The sequence below is a fragment of the Bactrocera oleae genome, chromosome 6 (genome assembly GCF_042242935.1).
Source record: "Bactrocera oleae isolate idBacOlea1 chromosome 6, idBacOlea1, whole genome shotgun sequence".
Taxonomy (NCBI): domain Eukaryota; kingdom Metazoa; phylum Arthropoda; class Insecta; order Diptera; family Tephritidae; genus Bactrocera; species Bactrocera oleae.
In genome coordinates, this window is record NC_091540.1 from 52,281,726 (window position 1) to 52,300,856 (window position 19,131).

A 19,131-nucleotide genomic window follows, 5' to 3' on the forward strand; every position below is an offset into this window, starting at 1 on the left:
AAAATGTATGGACCATACATAGCTGATTGGCAAATCTATCAAAGATCGTTCCTGGATGCCTAAAATAATCATAGTATACAATAAGTATCATCTTTTGTAAAGCTTCTATCTCAAGTTTGGTGGAAGGTTATGTTAAAATGTAGTCTGGAAACCATTTAATGATGTAATGTATAGATATTAGTGAAAATTTAGTGCGTAACACGAAAAACTAAAATTTTGAAAAATACTTATTTTTCGATATATGACTTATTAGCTTAAACCAAACATAAATACTTTCAGTTCATTGTAATGAAGCAGTTCTTAAAGCCTCCAATGACTATATTGGACTTAAAAGATTGTTCTACAAAGAATATTTTATTTGTTTATATTTATGAAGGCGCAGTCGCTTTTGCAATTAGTTATAGTTTTAAACCTATTAAAATATAGTTGTATTAGCATGACATCTGAAGACTAGTTGAAAGTTATGTTAAGGGTTGGTTTTAAACTCATCGAAAGATATATTTTATTGATTGTGAGGGTAATGTTCCTAATGACGTGAATGACTAAATACTTGATTGATAAAGTTTTGGTATAATTTGTGTCATTTAGTTTATATATTATATTAGTTAGTTTTTGGTCCTAGCTAGAAAGAATTATACGATAGATATGAGATATTGGCTGGCTAAACAGTTGGCTAATAATTTTAGCACATGATATTTGGTCAACAGAAAACTTCATTATTAATGTTTAACATAACTTTGAATTAACAATAAATTGAACTCTTCGAAATTCATATTAAATATAAGTCGTTCGAAACATGGTGATAATCATAGTACATTCTATAATATCTTTGGCTATACTCTTGTACATATTTCATTGTTATTACGATGTGTGTTTGACATTTGTTGTCTCTGTTCTCTTATTGTTTTTGTCATAGTCAACTAACTGTTGTTGCCTGACAGGAATATCCGCAATGTCAAACGAATACGCCACAAACATACTATCGAATAGATATGTGCCTAGGTACACTCACGAAGGAGTTTCGTGTGTCGCATGCACATTTTCCCAAGCAATTTGTGGCAAGTTTCAGTTTGTGGCAAACAACGAACGAGAGCAGTTCGCAGCAGCGGGTAGAACAAACGGTCTAATAACAGTTCAACAACAACGCACTAGGGCAAACAGCACTTGCTGCAAGCAAGCAGAAGTGCAGGCCGAGAGCGCAAATTGGGAGCATCAAGGCAAAGTAGCTGAAGTAAAGTGCTTCTAAAAAGAAAACAAAAAAATTAGTTAAACAAAGTGCGAATTAAAATAAAATTTATACGTGAAAGTGGTGTAAACAACGGGCATGTTGTGCAAACTCAAGAAATAACAAATACAAAAGTGGTGCAAAATAAAAACACAGGAAATTTGACTCCAGATACAGACAAAATTTTGTGGCTTCGACCGAAAAAGTCGCGAAAATCTACAAAACAACATTTGCGAAATGCATTGAAATAGTTGTAGGAAGTGTTTAACTGTAGAACGCGTTGCAACAGAGTAAACGCTGCGGCTTAAAGGAACCTTTGTGGTGAAATCTCTTTTTTTATACCTAGCGGTTGTTTGTGTATTTGCTGGTTTTCTAATTGAACTACTTTCGCAAGTAAATATTTCTGATAATAGAAACATTGTCAACGCAACTATTGTGGTGACAGCGGCAGCACAGCCAGCAACACCATAAGCAGCAGGAAAAGCGCCTACAACCAAAACGCAGGCAACAACGACGGCAGCGACGATAACAACCGACGCTTGAAAATGTCAACACTTCCGTTTTTGTTGAGCGTCGCCGATGAGCTCGATAACCTCAACTCCCAGTCGTACATGGACGACTTCGGGCTGGGCTTCCATCCGCATCGCCAATACTATCGCACGCCCACCATACAATTGTCCTTACCCGCCAGCACCGACTGGATGGAGCACGAGCGTTCGCAACGCTGTCGCTCACACAAATTCGTCTTCGAAACACAAAACAATCTAACCGCCACAGCGGAGGGTGATGAGACGGATGCCACCGATGAGGCTGGCAATGGCGGTGGCACGCTAGATGCTGGCGCCGGTGGCATGGTCACAGATAATGCATACACCGAACGCTATGGCAGTGGCGCGAGCACATCGGCCGCCAGTCGCCAAAAGTATACGTCGCTGCTAAATTCCAATAATGAAGATGGCAATGGTAAGGGCGGTGTTGGTAAGCGCAACGAAGCTGACACCATCGACAATACGGTGCAAATGTATAACTTGTCGAAGAAGTGTTGCAAGAATTACTATCGACGCGGCGACGAACCGACGTCAGCGGCATTGGCGGCTAAGGGAAAGTCTGCAGAGGGCGGCTATCGCTTGCATGCCAAGTGCATGGAAAGCGCCAACTCGTCATCGGACGAGAGTTTGCAGAAGCCAACATCATCCATTGAGTTTTTGACGTGCTTCCTGGTGAAAAAGTCGCGTGCACCCAAAGGCGCGGGCATTAGTGGCGGCAGCGGCAAGAAATCGTCGTAGGACACGGTGTCAAAGCGTCGCAGTCATTGTTTCTGAATATGTTGTTGGGGGGTCGAGGATGTGGAAGAAGGCGCTGTAGCGAGCCGCAGTTGCGGGGGTTGGTTGGGTTGTTGGCGCAGTACTTGCTGCGGTAAGCTTGAAAGTCAGTGAAGTAGTGGCAGCTGAGGTCAGGTGAAGGCGAGGCGAGTTAGATGATTGACGATTGGCGTTAGAAGACTGCCGATTTACGCAGTCAGGCGGTTGTAATGCAACACAACAACAATGCACAGTAGCAACAACAAGCTGCTGTACTTTCACACTTTGTTTGGCAATGAGTTGCCGAAGCTGTCAAGGGTAAACTGCAAGGACTTCGAGTTGCTTGCGCGCATTGTGGGATTATTACAACAAAGCATTGTTGTTGCCGTTGTTGGCGAATGCGAAAGTGTAATATGCGAACGCTAATAATTTATAAAATTTGTAAGACATGCTAATAAGTCTGCACTTGGCACACATACAGACTTATGTATGCTCCCAAAAAGTGAATAAAAAAAAAATTGTTTTAAGTGTAATTATTAAAAAAATTAAATTATGTTAAAATCAATAAATAAACCAAACATAAAAACAACAATAACCATAACGGTAGTGCGTGTTAAGTGAATGCGGAAGTAAAATATTCAATTGGTGCCTAAATGTTAGTTCCGTAGAGTAGAACAGCCACATTGGCCAGCAGCAAATTAACAGTTAACCAATGGCTGAGGTGTTTTTTGTTAACCTTGTAAGCTTTAGGCCGTAGTAGTAACTTTTAAGAATCGACTTAAGTGTCATACGTTGCACATTTTCAGTTATATATATTGCAAATGTTACTGGTGAGGCGGTGTTTCGGTGAACCATTACAAAAAAAAAAAAATTATAAATAAAATTTGGGGGAATTTAGTTGGGAACAAGCTTTATTAGAATGCGGAGTTTTTGGTTTTTAATAAATATACTTCCCATGCGGTTTTCTAAACGAGCAGGAATATGTTTTTGAAATGAGACTTCGAAAGAGACTTAGAAGCTGTTTAATTATTTATGTGCCAATCGATGTCCAGTCGAACGTTTTAAGAGTTTTTGTTAAGGTCTATATACAACAGTTGTGAATAATCTTCAGTATTTAAGCAAAGTTCCAGAACTTTATGCATAAAATATTCAAAACTGAACTTTATGTTAGTGTGTTTAATTGTTTGGGAGACTAAAAGAGCAACTAATCCTTAATAACTCGATCCGTGTGTTTTGAGTTCTTATCTTGTTGAAAGATTCAACTGCTGCCCAGATCTAAAGTGAAGTTGTACATGGAAAAACTCATATTACCCTCGATAAAGGCTAACCTCTATATTCCAGAGACCATAACAGCTTCCCAAACTATTAAGTTGCACCACGATGTTTCGCGGTTGATATTAAGTTTTTCGGATAAACACAATGCTAGCTTTTCTCCAAACTCTTGCTCTTCCATCGTTGATAAAAATTTGAAATCTGTAAGGAAAACATTTTTCGAAAAATATTTCCTTTTCTCTATGTTCTTTGGCGAACACTAAGCGAAGTTTTTTTTTTGAAATAAGCGCCTTGCGTGGGTTCTACTGGGAAACCTATTATCGTTTAAATTTCTTTGTCTCGTTATTGGATGTTGGACGTACTCTTTCGTAACGTACATCCTATGTGTTCAAATAATTTTTGGGGTAATTATTTTTGGATATTTGTCCACTCTTTGAGGATCATGCTGATGTGTCAACGAGATAGTTTTTCAGGCCGCCGAATCGCATCTTATATTTAGTAGAACCATTACCTTCGAAGTTGAGCATCTTACTGTATGTAAATACCTTTGTCGATGCAGTTTTTGAATTTTTCTTCCATAATTTTTTTTTTTATTAAATTATGGATTCTCAGTTAATTGTGATCAGAGAGAAGATAAGATGAAAACTGTACTATTAAATTATTCAAAAAAGCTTTTCTAGTTTCAGAAGCATGAAATTCAATCATTGAGATATGATTAGTTTTCAGTATCTTAGCAAAGTTTCGGAACTTCATTAATATTTATATATACCATATATGCTACATGGGTTGAAAAGTCCTTGACCGAGAGATCACCTCACAGAAGAAGTCTCTATACCTCTTAAATTAAGAACTTTACACATAGTATTTTCAAAGTTGCCTGACAATACATTTAATCGTTCTCTAGTTATTGGTATCCAAGTCGATCAAAAAAAGAGATCTTCAAATAGCCAGCACATGATATTAAAACGAGCGAAGATTTGTGGCAATGAAATATGGATACATCATTACACTCCTAGTAAGTCTAATCGGTAGTCTACTGTATTTTCTGAGATTAACTTGACATTATATACGGCATTATTGGATCGATAGAATACCGATATGAAAGTTAGGCCAAAGCTGTATCAAATTTGTATTTCTTCAAATCAGCAATATATTTTTTTTAGTAGAATGGTATATTAGCTGGAGACCCTTAGAGATACATTTCTGTATGCCATAAGTAGTTTTCGCAATTCAGAAGTTCCATTTTGTTGATTACTTCGAATAGGCTTAATTTGAAACATTATAAATATTGCTTTTGATGGTTTTGTTGCAACAAAGGAAGGAGTTTTGTCTTCTGAAGAAGTTCTTGGGATTATCGTACAATTGTAACCAGATCTTCCAAGCAAAAATTCTGTAAGACTCCAATTTTGAAAGCAATTGCGAGATCAGTTTCTGGAGAGAAGTTAACGGTTGGAGCTTAAAATATGACATGCTGAAGTTTAAATCTGGAGGAGTGTTTCTAGTTTTTCAAAATTTTAGAGTATTAATACTTTAAGAGGTTTGGGATGTTGTGTTGGAGTAATAATAACTGATCTTTAGGAAAAGTTTCCTGTATATTGGTTACTGGGTTCATGAAAATTAAATTTTTTAGCATTTTATGTTCTTATATTATCACTAATTTATAACTTGAAATCATATATGTGTATTTCTCAGCTACTCTCAGCTAGCTTACCGCCTGCAGTAACAAAAGAATAACGGAATATTTAAGCAAGATATGCATATTTGACATGCTATATTTTTTAATAAATAAAACAACTAAATTAAAATAAAGTAACTACAATAAAAAAGATAATTTTTGTACCTTCTTTTATACCAAGAACCAGATACATGTGTTTTTATACCAACAAATAAGAGAATTTAGAGCAAACAATTGCATATATTTAAGTCGCAAAGTCAAGTTTAAGTGCACTCAATGAAAAAATATATATATTAATTCTTATATAAATAAGGAAATAAAATAATGAACGTCATATAAGTATATGCAATCAAAGCGTTGAAGTAGTTGAAATGCCTAGAAATTAGGGTCAATGTAAGCGAGCATTAATATTAAGCTTGAATCTGCAGAGGACAGCAGACATAACGGTGTATGTGTATATGAATTTGCAAAGAAATATATATGATATATAGACAAAAGAATTTAAACAATGAAGATCTAACTGGGACATTGCATTACTTTGAAGGAGACGCGGAAGCAAGGAATATATGTGTGTATTTAGACAGGCAGTTGAAGGAAAGGCATGGGTGCTTAACCTTGTTCCCTTTAACGGATGTTTAGACGTGTATGTATATATGTATATGTAAATATGTGGATATATGTGTAATTGTGTGCAATGAGTAATGCTGTAACGGTAATTGTAGCGGTAATCGCATGACTCGTTGAAAGACAGCGCAATCTTTTATAGTTGTACAAAAGTAACGACTAATACAAATGTTAGGAAAAAAGTTGCGGCAAAATGATGTATTGCACGAAAAGTCTCTCCGTTAGACAGTCAGAAAGTCGTTGAGGCGAAAGCCTTACAACGTTTGACATTTGTTTGATTTAATAGCAGGAAAATTGCGATTTGACGAAATCAATTTCATGCACTCAAGCGAAAATTTTCACGTTCATGCATACACACACGCACATATGAGTATAAATATTTTCGAAATATTGTATTTGTTGTTGTTTTTATTAGCGAATGCAGTGAAGCGCAGCAACTCAGCGAGCGAATCAAACGGAATGCAATCGAGCGCTCTGCACTGACATGGAATCGGTGACACTATTTTGTAAACAACAACAATTACGTATATACATACGTACATACATATATATATATATTCACATATGCATATTAGTAATTTATGATCTGAGGCAATGCATAATAAATAAATGCTCTAAATAGAGTGAATTAAGTAAATAGACTAAATCAAAGTGAAATTGCAAACCAATAACCAACAAAAACAAAAGCAAAATCAAATGCAGACGAGTAATATTTACTGAAAAGCAAAGAAAAACAACATTCACATATACTCAAAGTGCTAACACACACATACACATGCATTGCACTTAGTCACCCATATATGCCTAGAGGTCTTTCAAGCAAACTCGTCAGTGAAAAACCAAAACAAAAGCGCTTAAAGCCGGCTTATCACGGCAGCAAAAACACACAGTTATAGTAAATGAGACAAAGAGTAATAAAGAAAACCGAAAAATAAAAACAAACGTAAACAAATAATAAAAGCAATACACACAATGTGGGGGAAAATGCTTTGGAGCCTACTAAAATATTTAAGCAAATAAAGTGGATTTATGGCAAAACAAAGTGAAGCAAAGCGAAAAAGAGAAAAACGAAACAAAATAAAGGCAGAGAGTAGCAAAATAAACAAACAAAAAAAAAAATTATAATAATAAGTACATAAAACAAATGTTGACTAAATAATGATTTTGAAGGATTTTTCATGAATTCCTTTTGACAAAATGGTATTAAAATAAATAGCAAAATAAATATGAATTTATTTAAACAACTAAAAAATACGTTTAAGTAAGAGAGAAATTACTAAGAAAATGTAAAAATATACATACGTAAATATTTATCTGTATATCAGGGTGAGCCAAAAACTGAATTTATAGGTCATATTGAACCTATACACTATATTTGAAAGCTTGATTTTAAAAGGTGTTGGTGAGCATAAAAAAAAGTACGAAAAAAAATGTGTTTTCATTAAAATACCATACGTTTTGAACCGATTAGGATAAAAATAATTACATCGCGAATTCTTGTAGAGCATACAATTTCCTAAGGAGTTACAAAATTCGGATCTAGGACGAGAGAAAAGTTGACGAAAACAAAACTACATTAAAGAAAACACACAAGATATATATGACCTTTTCACAAACAGATCGTTAGAGTTTTTTGGGCTAAACACGAAGAAAATATAAGATTTTTTTTTTGAGAAATCTAGATTATAAACGATATTTATACCCCGAGCAGGGGATGTTTGTTGTAGCACCCAGAAGGAAACGTCGGTGACCCTTTAAAACATATATACGAGTATAAATGATTCGCATGACAAGCTGAGTCGGACATGGCTACCGCCTATTTGTCCGTCCGTATATACGAGTCTTCAGTTTTTGAGATATCGATCTGAAATTTTGCACATGTCCTTTTCTCATCAAGAAGCTGCTCATTTGTCGAAACCGCCCATATCGAACAACTATAGCATATAGCTATCATACAAAACAGAACGATCGAAAGCATGTATTTGTATGGAAAGTCTTTTCATTTTACGAGATATCTTCAATAAATTTTCCGGAGAAATTGTTCAGATCGGATCACTATAGCATCTAGCTGCGATACAAACTGATTGATCGAAATCTATTTGTAGTTCTCATAAGGGATATTTTGTATTTATGAAGGTAATTACAGCTACGGTGCAACCGAAGTTAATGTTGTTTCGTTTATTTTTTTAATAAAAAAGTTAGCTTGGTTCTAGTTTTTTTGTTAAATATGCGCATTTTTAATAACTGCTACTAACTTCTATATATATAAATTCTTTATTTTTCAAAATTTCCTTTAAGGTAAATTTTCCGGGAATTTGTGATGTTAAAACTTGTCTCCTAAACAGTTTAAGTTCGGTTATGATTATTTTGATGAAAACCGATTTTTACGTGTTATTAATATGGGAATCTGGGAAAGCTCTCGGTCACCGTTTGAGATTAAGCTAAACAATTTTCCATGCCAAGATATTTGCTTTCCTCTAAATAGATTAATCCAAAACCTTTAAACACAGTAGGATAGTTTTTAGCTCACCCTAATATTACATTCTATGCGTAATGACAACTGACGTTGAGGTTTTTTTTTTTTTTTTTTTTATAAGTTTCATATGAAAAGTTAACGTTAACAGATTTTATGAAAAAATATTAAACATACATTTATAAGAAAATACCATAGAGTTATATAGGAAATAAGAAAAAATTAAGTTTCGACCTACATAGATGAGGAATATGAATTATCTAAATATATTCATATATTCTTCGTATTTTATTTTAAATTTCATAAGTGAACTACATTATTAGTCAAAACGAAGTAGTTTGGAAAACTATATTTTTAATTTCACTTCAGACTTACTGATTAAATTTTCGATTACTAAAATGCTACTTTGTTCGACTCTTCGCTAACACGACGTCTGACATTACTTTTTTATTTAGGGGAGAGAGAAAGTGAAAAATGAATCGATGAGTTTAAATGAAGGCTGGCTTCTTATAATGGAGATCGTAACTTATTACAGTGACATACAAAACTTTCTCATACGGTAACCTTTAGAAGGATCTGTTATTGCAGTCCTGCCGACTTATGTAGTTTGTTCGATTCGGTACTCTTCAGCGCTTGGCGAATCGAAGACAGCTATTGTAAAAATAAAACCGTAAAAAAGTAAATAACGGTAATAAGTTATGCATTATTTTATTACTAAGCAACAGAGTAATACTTCTATTATTGCGACAGATATTTTATTGTGTTTACAGAGTAATCAAGCTGAAGTGTTATCAAATTTCATTTTAAATAAAATTAGTTGAAAATATCAGAACAAACCGATTGTTATTGCTAAGAAAGCTACTCATATCATCTTAAGATATTTACCATTTACACCATACAGAAACACCATCCATACATACATATATATCACAGAAAAAAAAACACATTTAGTGAAACAAAACTGAAGAAGCCTGTGAGGAATAGTTTTCTTGAAAAATTGTTAACAAATCTTAGCAAATAAAATATGAAAATCGATTGTTAATAATAGAAAATTTAGTAAAATTTAATTGCAGCATAGCATAAATATTTTAGTGCGTAATTTAGTAAATATATACATACATATATATATATATTAAATAAGAACAGTAACAAGTGTCTATAAAGTAAAACTTCATTTTAGTATTCTAAAGTACATTCTAAATATTTAATCACATTTATAGATATGTATGTGTTTATGTAACGGTTTTACTCTTTACAAAAAGAAAACAAACAAAAAAAAAAGAAATTAATGCGTTTGAAACTTACGATAGAAGTCGTTTTTCCAAATAGTTTATTAAGCTCAACATATACACGCATACATACCAACTTGAGTATATAATGTATTTATAAAAAATATTGATTTAGATCTTGGAATGTTGCAGAAATTTTATTGGATGATTATCAAAGTAATCAATGTAGAATACTACAGAGTACTATTACAAGTATTTAGATTCGAAGTGTTTAACTATTATAAATACAAGCGCACATGTAAGTACATATTATATAATCATCATTATATAATATAGGTACATTGGGGTATCCGTTATTTCGCAAGTTGGTTTTTGCAAACGCTTGATGAATTTTCAGTTTGTGCCCCCAAAACAAGGATGCAACGTAAAGAAACTCTTTATGCCTAAATCATTTTATTTTCGCTTCTATGTAACAGGAGATTTTTTGACGGTTCGCATTAAGCAAGCAAATCTATAACTTTGAGGAATTTGTTGCTCTACAAAAAATATCCGAATGAATTTTTTTTATAAAAGCATTCTTTTAGAAGCTATATGCAGTTAAAGTTACACAGTAAATGTACTGAGCATTCATACAAATGATTTATACAGTATGTGTTGCTCATACGACGTGGGGAACTTATCTATACTTTAACTGCGTATAACTTTTAAAGGAATGTTTTTATGGAAATCTTCATTAAGACCTTTTTGGTACAGCGAGATGTTTTGTTTTTAAATATTATCCTTTCAAAGTTGTAGGTTTATTTGCTTTGTAAATCAACAATTTATTGCAAAAGTTTAAAAAATTATTTTACATAGAATTGCCGAAAAGTAATATGATTTAAACACGTTTAAAAATGAAAAAAAAATATTTTTTAATATTTTTATTTTGCGAAAACTGAAACCATAGTGGGCGTTTGCAAAAAAAAAAAAATCAATTTGCGAAATAGCGTACACTCCAATATGCATACAGTTATGAAGCTAATTATTGCTTGAAAAATTACCCCATAAATTAATTAAAACTTAAGTCTTAACTTAAACATAACCTAAAAAGTGTTTTTAGAATTTAGCACGAATGGTAGATATTTATAGTAGCAACGTCGGCAAATCTATTTGAGCGTTAAAATATGCATATCAATTAGACACATACTTACGAGAAACTTCCAAGTGAGAGCCGAAAGAAAGCGCTAAGTTCATTTTAAATACAGAGTTCAACTCATACTTAAGCTCGCGCCATCTACATATATTATACGTCTACTCTACTTTACTCATGTGCACTCATACATATTTAATACTAGAATACGAGGTAATAGAAATAGCGGTGCACACATCTACTTATGTATATCATATACTATATGTTATCAATGTATGTGTTAAGTGACTTCAAAGTCGAAAATATTAAAATAAAAACCAAAAGAAAAAAAAAAACAAATACGCTAAAAATATGGAAACGGTAGACAATTTGTGAATATTTTTTTGTGGAAATACACTTAAGTGGAAAGCGCTGGCACTGGTGCATGTGACAGACATTTACTAGCTGAATTCCCTTCTCATTTCCGGTCGAAAATTTCAAGTGTGCCCAAGACAACAGTTGGCGGACGGACAGGCTGACTGGTATACGCCAACGCAACCACTTGGCGCACTTGCGCTATAGCAGCTGCCGCTGGCCAAATACTCACACATACATATATACTCGTATGTACCTTCACAAACACTCATACATGGCTGCTTACATGCATATAAATGCCACTTCTTGTTGCAGTTGCAATGTTTACATTTATCATTGGTAGCTGCAGTCCTTGTGGTGACCGCCAAAAAGCACTTTAAGCAATATACAAAAATGGAGACGTGTGTGTCCTTTCGACTTTATGCGAGTAATGAGTAACCCTCAATGACACTTGCAACGAAATTTCGTCTTCTGCAGTGTACTTATATATACGAGTATGTATGTATATATATAGTTTTGCTTTCAGAACATGATTTTTGCTGTAAGGGTATAAGGGCTTCAAGTGTGTGCGTGCATGGCTCAAGTGCAAGTGTCCAGTTCGCTAAGAGGAAGCGTACTTGTGTACGCCTGCAACCAAGTGTCTGTACAAGGATGTGTCACTGGCAAGGATGTGCCAATTATGGTGAATTTTTTGCGTGTTTGCGCAAAGTATATGGTTGGTAAGCATTTCTTAGAAAGTTCGGAAATAGCAAGTGACCTTATGTGTTGTCTGTCGAATGCTAGTTACTAGATGTTTGAATATCACATCAAGGAAATTTTATTTTATATATATTTTTTAATAAGATTTTGAGATTTTTAATCAAAAGTATTAATTTAATTTTTATGACTATTGCAATTTTTTTTTGTACTTCAAACTTAAATTTTATAATTAATTTTAATTTCAGTTTTATAGTTTAATTTTTAAATTCATTTAATTAATTCAATTTATAAATTTGAATTTGAATTTTATTATTTTATTTTATTTAATTTAGTTTAATTATATAAGTTTTCAATTTAAACCTATTTGCAACTTAAATTAAAAATTTTAAAATAGTTTGTGTTACATTTTATAAGTTTAAGTAATTTTTATTTTAATTTTCATTTAAATTTTTTAATTTTTTTAAAGCAATGTAATTTACATTAGTTTAGTTGATTTCAATTTATTTTCATTTTATTTTTATAATATTTTTGATAATTTAAAATTTACTTTAAGACATATTCAATTAATTTTGAGCAAATTTAAACTCTTTTGACTTTATTTTGTTTTATTTTATTTTAATTTTATCATAATAATATTTATTATTTAAATTTCAATGCTAATATTAATTTCAATATAAACTTTAATTTCATTTTTAGTTTTAATTTTTTTTTTAATATTAGTTTTAATTTTAATTTGAAATGTAATTTTTTTAGTGTCACAATAATTAAAATTTTAGTTTTAATTTTAATTTACTTAATTTTGATTTCGATTTTAATGTTGTTTTAATTTTAGTTTGTAATTTAATGCTAATTTTATTTTTAATTTTAAACTAATTAATTTTGATTTCGATTTTAATGTTAATTTTAATATTAATTTGATATATAATGTTAATTATAATTTTTGTTTCAGTTTTAGTTTTAATTTTAATTTCATTTTAATAAAATGCAAAAAGCTGTGAATTATTATTGCCGATGAACAATATTGTGTGCGGAGTGCCTGGCGGCTATTCGCTCATATACATTAATGCACACTTTGATATATTTACATACATACATATATCGAATCACACATATGCATAATTCTAGAATTTCCTCCAAATAAGTTTATTTTATAACAGTACAAAAGTTTATCCTTACAAGTGCGCACATACATGACGCACATATACAAAACTTCTATCCACATATTTATACCTACACATATATAAATAAATATGTAAAATAACATATCCATACAAATCTGTTCCGATTTCAAATGAACTAAAAATAACTGTGCTACAATTAGGCACTGTGACGCCTTGGTGTCGAATCCATGCACTCCTAAATAAAGTTGCTGCTACACACAACAACACACGTGTGCAACATACAAGTATGTACGGTTGTGTATTGGCCTGTAGTTTTATAAATAAATTCAACTCATATGCAAATTAGACACGTTTAGCACTCACTCGGTGGCCCATTTCTCTTAGCAGGAAATCGCATGGCTTTCACTATTGGTTGCAGCTGACAACTATATTGGGGTATATAGAGCGAACCCATTCGATAGGCACATAACCTCTTTCCATGCTAAAGGCTGCGGTGCTTAGTTAGGCTGCTTTCACTTTGCTGCAATGCAGAGCCACATCGATGAATCAGCAATATTTATTGACTCCCCGAAAATCGAAAAGGTAAGCAAGTGTTTAGTGATAGTACGGACATAAGTGCTAATGCAGTCATACAAAGCACTGGCGGGAAGGATAAATTGTCGCTGCTGTCGGTTGAATTCAAAATTTGTTATATATATCATGAAATCTTATATACATATATACCTTATGTTCTATTTACAATCCAAATGCAATATAATTAGCCATCCCGTTAAATTCCAGCCTTTTGCCTTTCCTCGTTTTGTACAATACCCGAGTCATAAATTTTCTATGAAGGTAGAATGGAAAAAGTCAACAGTGTTTATATATACTCGTACTGTATTATGTTATATGAAAAAATGTTCAATTTTATATACAGAAGCGACGAATTACTGAAGTAAGCAGAAGAAGTTTAAATAATAAAAAGTTTTTTCAGTGGAAAAATAAATGGTGTAACTTTAATATGGCGACCAACGCATTTATTAATAATTTTCGCACCACTTTCAAAAAGCTTTTCGAGACTGAAGTACTGTAATGAGGTCCATCATCGATATGAGATTCTTTAGCGTCCTTCTTACTATACATGATAATGTTGAAAGTGTTAGCTTGAGTTTATGCATTTTAATTGGGATAATTAACGACATGATAAACAAATGCATTAGAGGAAATTTTCTGTCTTATTCAACAATTCGTTTGAGGCTTAAACTTAATATTGCATAATTTTAGGCGTAATGTTTTCAAGCAGGGATTGTTATTTTTAACAAGAGGAGCATTGTTCGCTATTGATGATAAAAGCTTTCAAGGCGCTTTTAGTCGATGATATTAAATGTACATAAGACATTTTTAAACGAAACCGAATAAACAGTCTAGAGGATCTACGCAAATGAGGAAGTTACGCAAATTACTTAAGTTTGCGAAATGGAGTACAATTTTGTCTATTTTTATGACAGATACAAGGGTTGTCTTTTATATTTCGGGATTAAAAAAGCAAAACAAATATAATTCATTGAAAAACGCTTTATTGTTTTTAAAAATATTCTCCGTTTAGATCTCGACACTTTTGCATGCGTTTGAAACAATCGTCGAAGCCCATTTGCCACTCTGATTGATGTATCTTCAAAACATGAGTTCTGAACGCACCAACCGTCTCTATATGTGTCGAAAAACGTTGACCTCTTAGTTTATTATTCAGTCAAAAATGCAGTTGTTTCAGTCGATGTGTGAAAGCTTGCATTGTCGCGGCGAGGAAGTGATCCGTCTTTGGTGGTTAGTTATGGTTGTGACCAATCGACACGAGCCCCTTTTTCAGCGATTGACAAATTGTGTGGAATACAAGGTGAACAAATTTTTTTTTACAATCAAATGTTCATGCAATATTAAATATATGCTGGTCCCACTAATGCCTATAGAGGTTTCAATCTCACTATATGTCACATGACGATCTTGAAGTCTGCGCAGTAATAAATTCCGGAACCACAACTGATTTTGGACTTCGATTGAATTCGCTATTTCATCGATTGAGTTCTCTCCAAGAAGCTGTTCATTTGTCGGAACCGCCGATATTGGACCATAATAGGATATAGCTCCCACACAATTTTATTTGACAAGCAATCTTCACGGAATTCGGTGTAGAAGAGTGTCAAAAATAAAGCTACCATTTCCGAACATATTGTTTTGATCGAACCAGCATAGCATATACTTGTAGCTGCCATGAAAACTTAACGATAAAAATAAAAAAATTGTGTACCCTTTTACGTTATAATGCACGTGGGAAGGGTATTATAGGAAATTTAAGATATTTACATTATCCACATTTGACATTTTTAATGTTTTTGTAGATAAAATAATTTAAATTCATGAGCGAGCCTTAAGGGAAAGGAATTATTGCCTAACCTCTGACTTTGTCACAATTGCGTTTTTTGTTGAAAACCCCAATTGTCCTTAAGCGTAGTTAATATCTTGTCCTTAAAAAATCTCATATGCATATTGGAACGAGTGATTTAATAATGTTAGATTTAAATTTTTTTAAGATTACTTTAATTTATTTTGAACTATTTCAATAAAATAAAACTGCGTAGAGCAGTTTTCAAAAGTTACTCCACCCATACTTAATGTAAGCGTTACCAAACCGAAAAGAAATTGCTCATACGTTTTCTTTATTGTACATTTAAGTGCCTCTTTATTTCTGCTTCCTTCAGGGATGATACAATTTTCTATTTGTCAAAGCAACGTCATTTTCTGACATTCTTGGCACAATCATAATTATGTGAAAATGTTTTTTAATGAAAAGTCATAAAAATAAATAGAGTTCAGCTGTTTTATGTGACAGCATAATGGTGCATCTATTATACACACCTACACGTACAGTGTTTCGATGTAGAGCTTCGAGTGACATGTTGTGAAAAATGTGAAAAACGACAGCAATGAATATTGCAAAAAAAAAATGTCATGAAAAAGCAAATAGTTCCACAGCCATAAATTGCCGTAAACATAAAACACAAAGAAAAGTCGAGCGAATTAACAAAAAAAAAAAAAAAACCACAAACCATTTATAATGGGTGTTGTTTTTTTTTAGTTTTTCAATGAGGCCCTATTTATTGTTGTTCTATTGACAGCTTTTACTTGATTTATACTAATTTTGGTTTGCCATTTCATAATCAACAGACTTATTTTGAAACGACGTTGGTAAAACGTGCAAATCTATTACCAAAATCATTTCAGATTTTCACATGAAAATTTTATTCAGCGATTAAGTTCACTTTTGATGGAATGGGTACGTTCATAAACAAATTTCTCGCATTTGGAGTGATGATAATCCACAAGCCATTGTTGAGACGCCGTTAAATCCACAAAAGTCACTGTTTAGTGTGCTCTATGGGCAGAGGGAATCAATGGTCCATATCTTTTCAAAAATTAAGTCATTATGACCGTTACATTTAATGAAGAACGCTAAAGAGCAATTATTAATGACTTGTTCGTGTCTGAATTGGTGGATGTTGATGTGGACGACTTTTGATTCCAAACGGCAAAATATGTCATACAGCCAACGTAACAATCAATTTATTGAAGGAAACTTTTTTTCGTGAGTCTGTGACGGGGCCTCCAAAGATCGTACCATTTAACACCAGTGGACTAATTTTGAAGGGTTTTGTGTCGTCACTTGTCTACACAGATAAGCTCGAGACGATTGACGCCTTGAAAGAGAATATTCGGCGCATTATTGCTCAGATACGGCCTCAATTGCTGCAAAGTATGGTCGCAAATTGGGCCTTTCAATGGCAAACCCTTATCATTATATTTAATAAATCTAAATTCGTGGCCTTAGAAATTAATTACACTGGTAAACAAAATTAAACTTCATGAAGTTTTTAAACCGTTTCTTACTAATTTGACGTCGCTTATTTCAAATTCACCCACAGTTTCTGTCTAGCAGCTCTAGTTTTAGTGATACAGCTTACTTGAATTAATTTTTAGGTCAAAAATTTACTAAATTTCATAAATAAACCGTAATGTCTACATTAAAAGAACTTGTTTAAATGATCCGAATAATTTTTGTGCTGTTTGTGGTGACCATATGTTTAGTAGGGTGAAGCGAAAAAAACTTTTTTTTTTTGATTAGCCTGAGGGTAAAAATTTTAACTCGAAATCTACTTTTAAACTGAGATATTTAAAAAAAAATTTTTTTTGTCTAAAAATTTTCTTTTTTTATAATTTACAGATTTAACACTCAGGCTTATCAAAAAAAAAGTTTTTCCCTCCACCCTAATGTTTACAGATTGCTGTTTAATCTCTTATCTTAAACTGGTAAGTTTTCTTTTGGGTCAACAAGGAGGATATACCAAACCAAGGAAAAACACTGAACTATAAATATTAGTTAGGTCTGATAAAACAGTTTGTAAAAGTTCCTAACAAGGATGGTAAATGTTTTAAATATATCAGTAAAACATTTACGAAATTGAGCACAGAAAAATTTAAAGCTGGAATATTTGATGGTCCTCAAAGCAGAGAACTAATAGAGGACAAACAATTTCCTGATTGTATGACAGAAAAGAAAAAATCTGCATGGATTGAATTTATTTGGGTTGTGCGAAATTTCTTTGGAAATAAAAAGTCTCCAGACTACACTCAACACATTGAACAGCTCATGTTGCATTTCCAGAGACTACGATGTAACATGTGGATCAAGATGCACTTGCTCATCAGACATTTTGACCGCTTCCCACAAAATTTAGGCGACTATAGCGAAGAACAAGCAGAACGCTTTCATCGGGATATTCGCACTATGGAAGAGTGATACCAGGGTCGTTGGTCGATGGCTGATTACTGAGGCATTCAAAACAGGACTGTTGTTTCTCTACTCATGCAAGAAAAGCACATAAAAGAAAGTTTTTTCAGTAAGAGCAACATAGTATTTTTGGATTCAAAACTCGGCGCATATTTGGCTGAGAATGTAATATGTTCATATTTCGAAAACTAGAGCTGTTAGAGACAAACTGACTAAAGATTTGGAATCAGCGTGGCAAAATCATGCCACAAAAAAACCACCCTTTACAAAATTCACCGCAAGGTGTCAATAACTTATTACGCTCCAAAAATCTGTAATCATATAAATAAAGGGCGGCAACAACAACAACTGCAACAAATAGAATACATAAATATATGTATGTATATATATATGTATATACATTCATATAAATACTACGAATTCTGTCTCTGCTACTATGTTCAGAGGGTTATACTTAAGTACGCAGCATATTTCCATTTTATTTTATGCATTTTTTTTGTTTTAAATTTTCTTTGGTGGCCAATTTTTGAATGCCGTGACATCCCACCTTCCGTTTTATTAGCTGCCAGTTTGGCAGGCTGCCCAGAGTACCAGTCGGTGGCAATCATTCAGCTAGTCAGCGAGACAATCGCTCTTGTCGCATGTAGAGGCATGTATGTATGGTTGTATATATCTATCTATCTACACATATGTATATATGTATATGTGTGTGTGTTTGCTATCGATATGACTAATTTGCGGCGATGACAACAGGGGCAGTAACAAATAAAAGCGATCTGTTACAATTTAAATGGCACAAACATCACGTCAGCAAAGTACGTTGGCTCCAAAACATCTACGAACTGCAACAACAATAGAAACATATGGTTGCAAGAATTGGAGCAATGAAAAGCAACGCTAAGGAATTTGACATGCAAAGGAGTAGGCAATAAACAAAAGTTGTATGTATTATATTTTAGGCGCTTGTGGTGAGTAATCGTTGTCTAAATTTGTTGTTTCGTTTAATGTGTCATTGCTTGCGGTTTAATTGTTGTTGTCACTATTTCTTAAATACGTTACAAATGGGCAGTTTGTTGTACAAATTTGTGAAGAGTGGTGCTGCAATATTGAAGCCATATTGTATAGACAGGCAGCTGAAAATTTGGCGAAACCAAATCTTTTGTTCGGCGCCTGTACGATGCCAATCACCAAATTCCTTAAAAATTTT

The 19,131-nt window shown here is 33.0% G+C and overlaps 1 protein-coding gene across 1 annotated transcript; it reads left to right on the forward strand.

Annotated features, from left to right (window-relative positions):
* Positions 1 to 1,001: 1,001 nt before the first annotated feature.
* Positions 1,002 to 10,058, forward strand: LOC106619729 (uncharacterized). Its single transcript, XM_036359112.2, has one exon. The coding sequence runs from the start codon at positions 1,771 to 1,773 to the stop codon at positions 2,509 to 2,511; it is 741 nt and encodes a 246-aa protein (XP_036215005.1). The 5' UTR covers positions 1,002 to 1,770; the 3' UTR covers positions 2,512 to 10,058.
* The last annotated feature ends 9,073 nt before the right edge of the window (positions 10,059 to 19,131 follow it).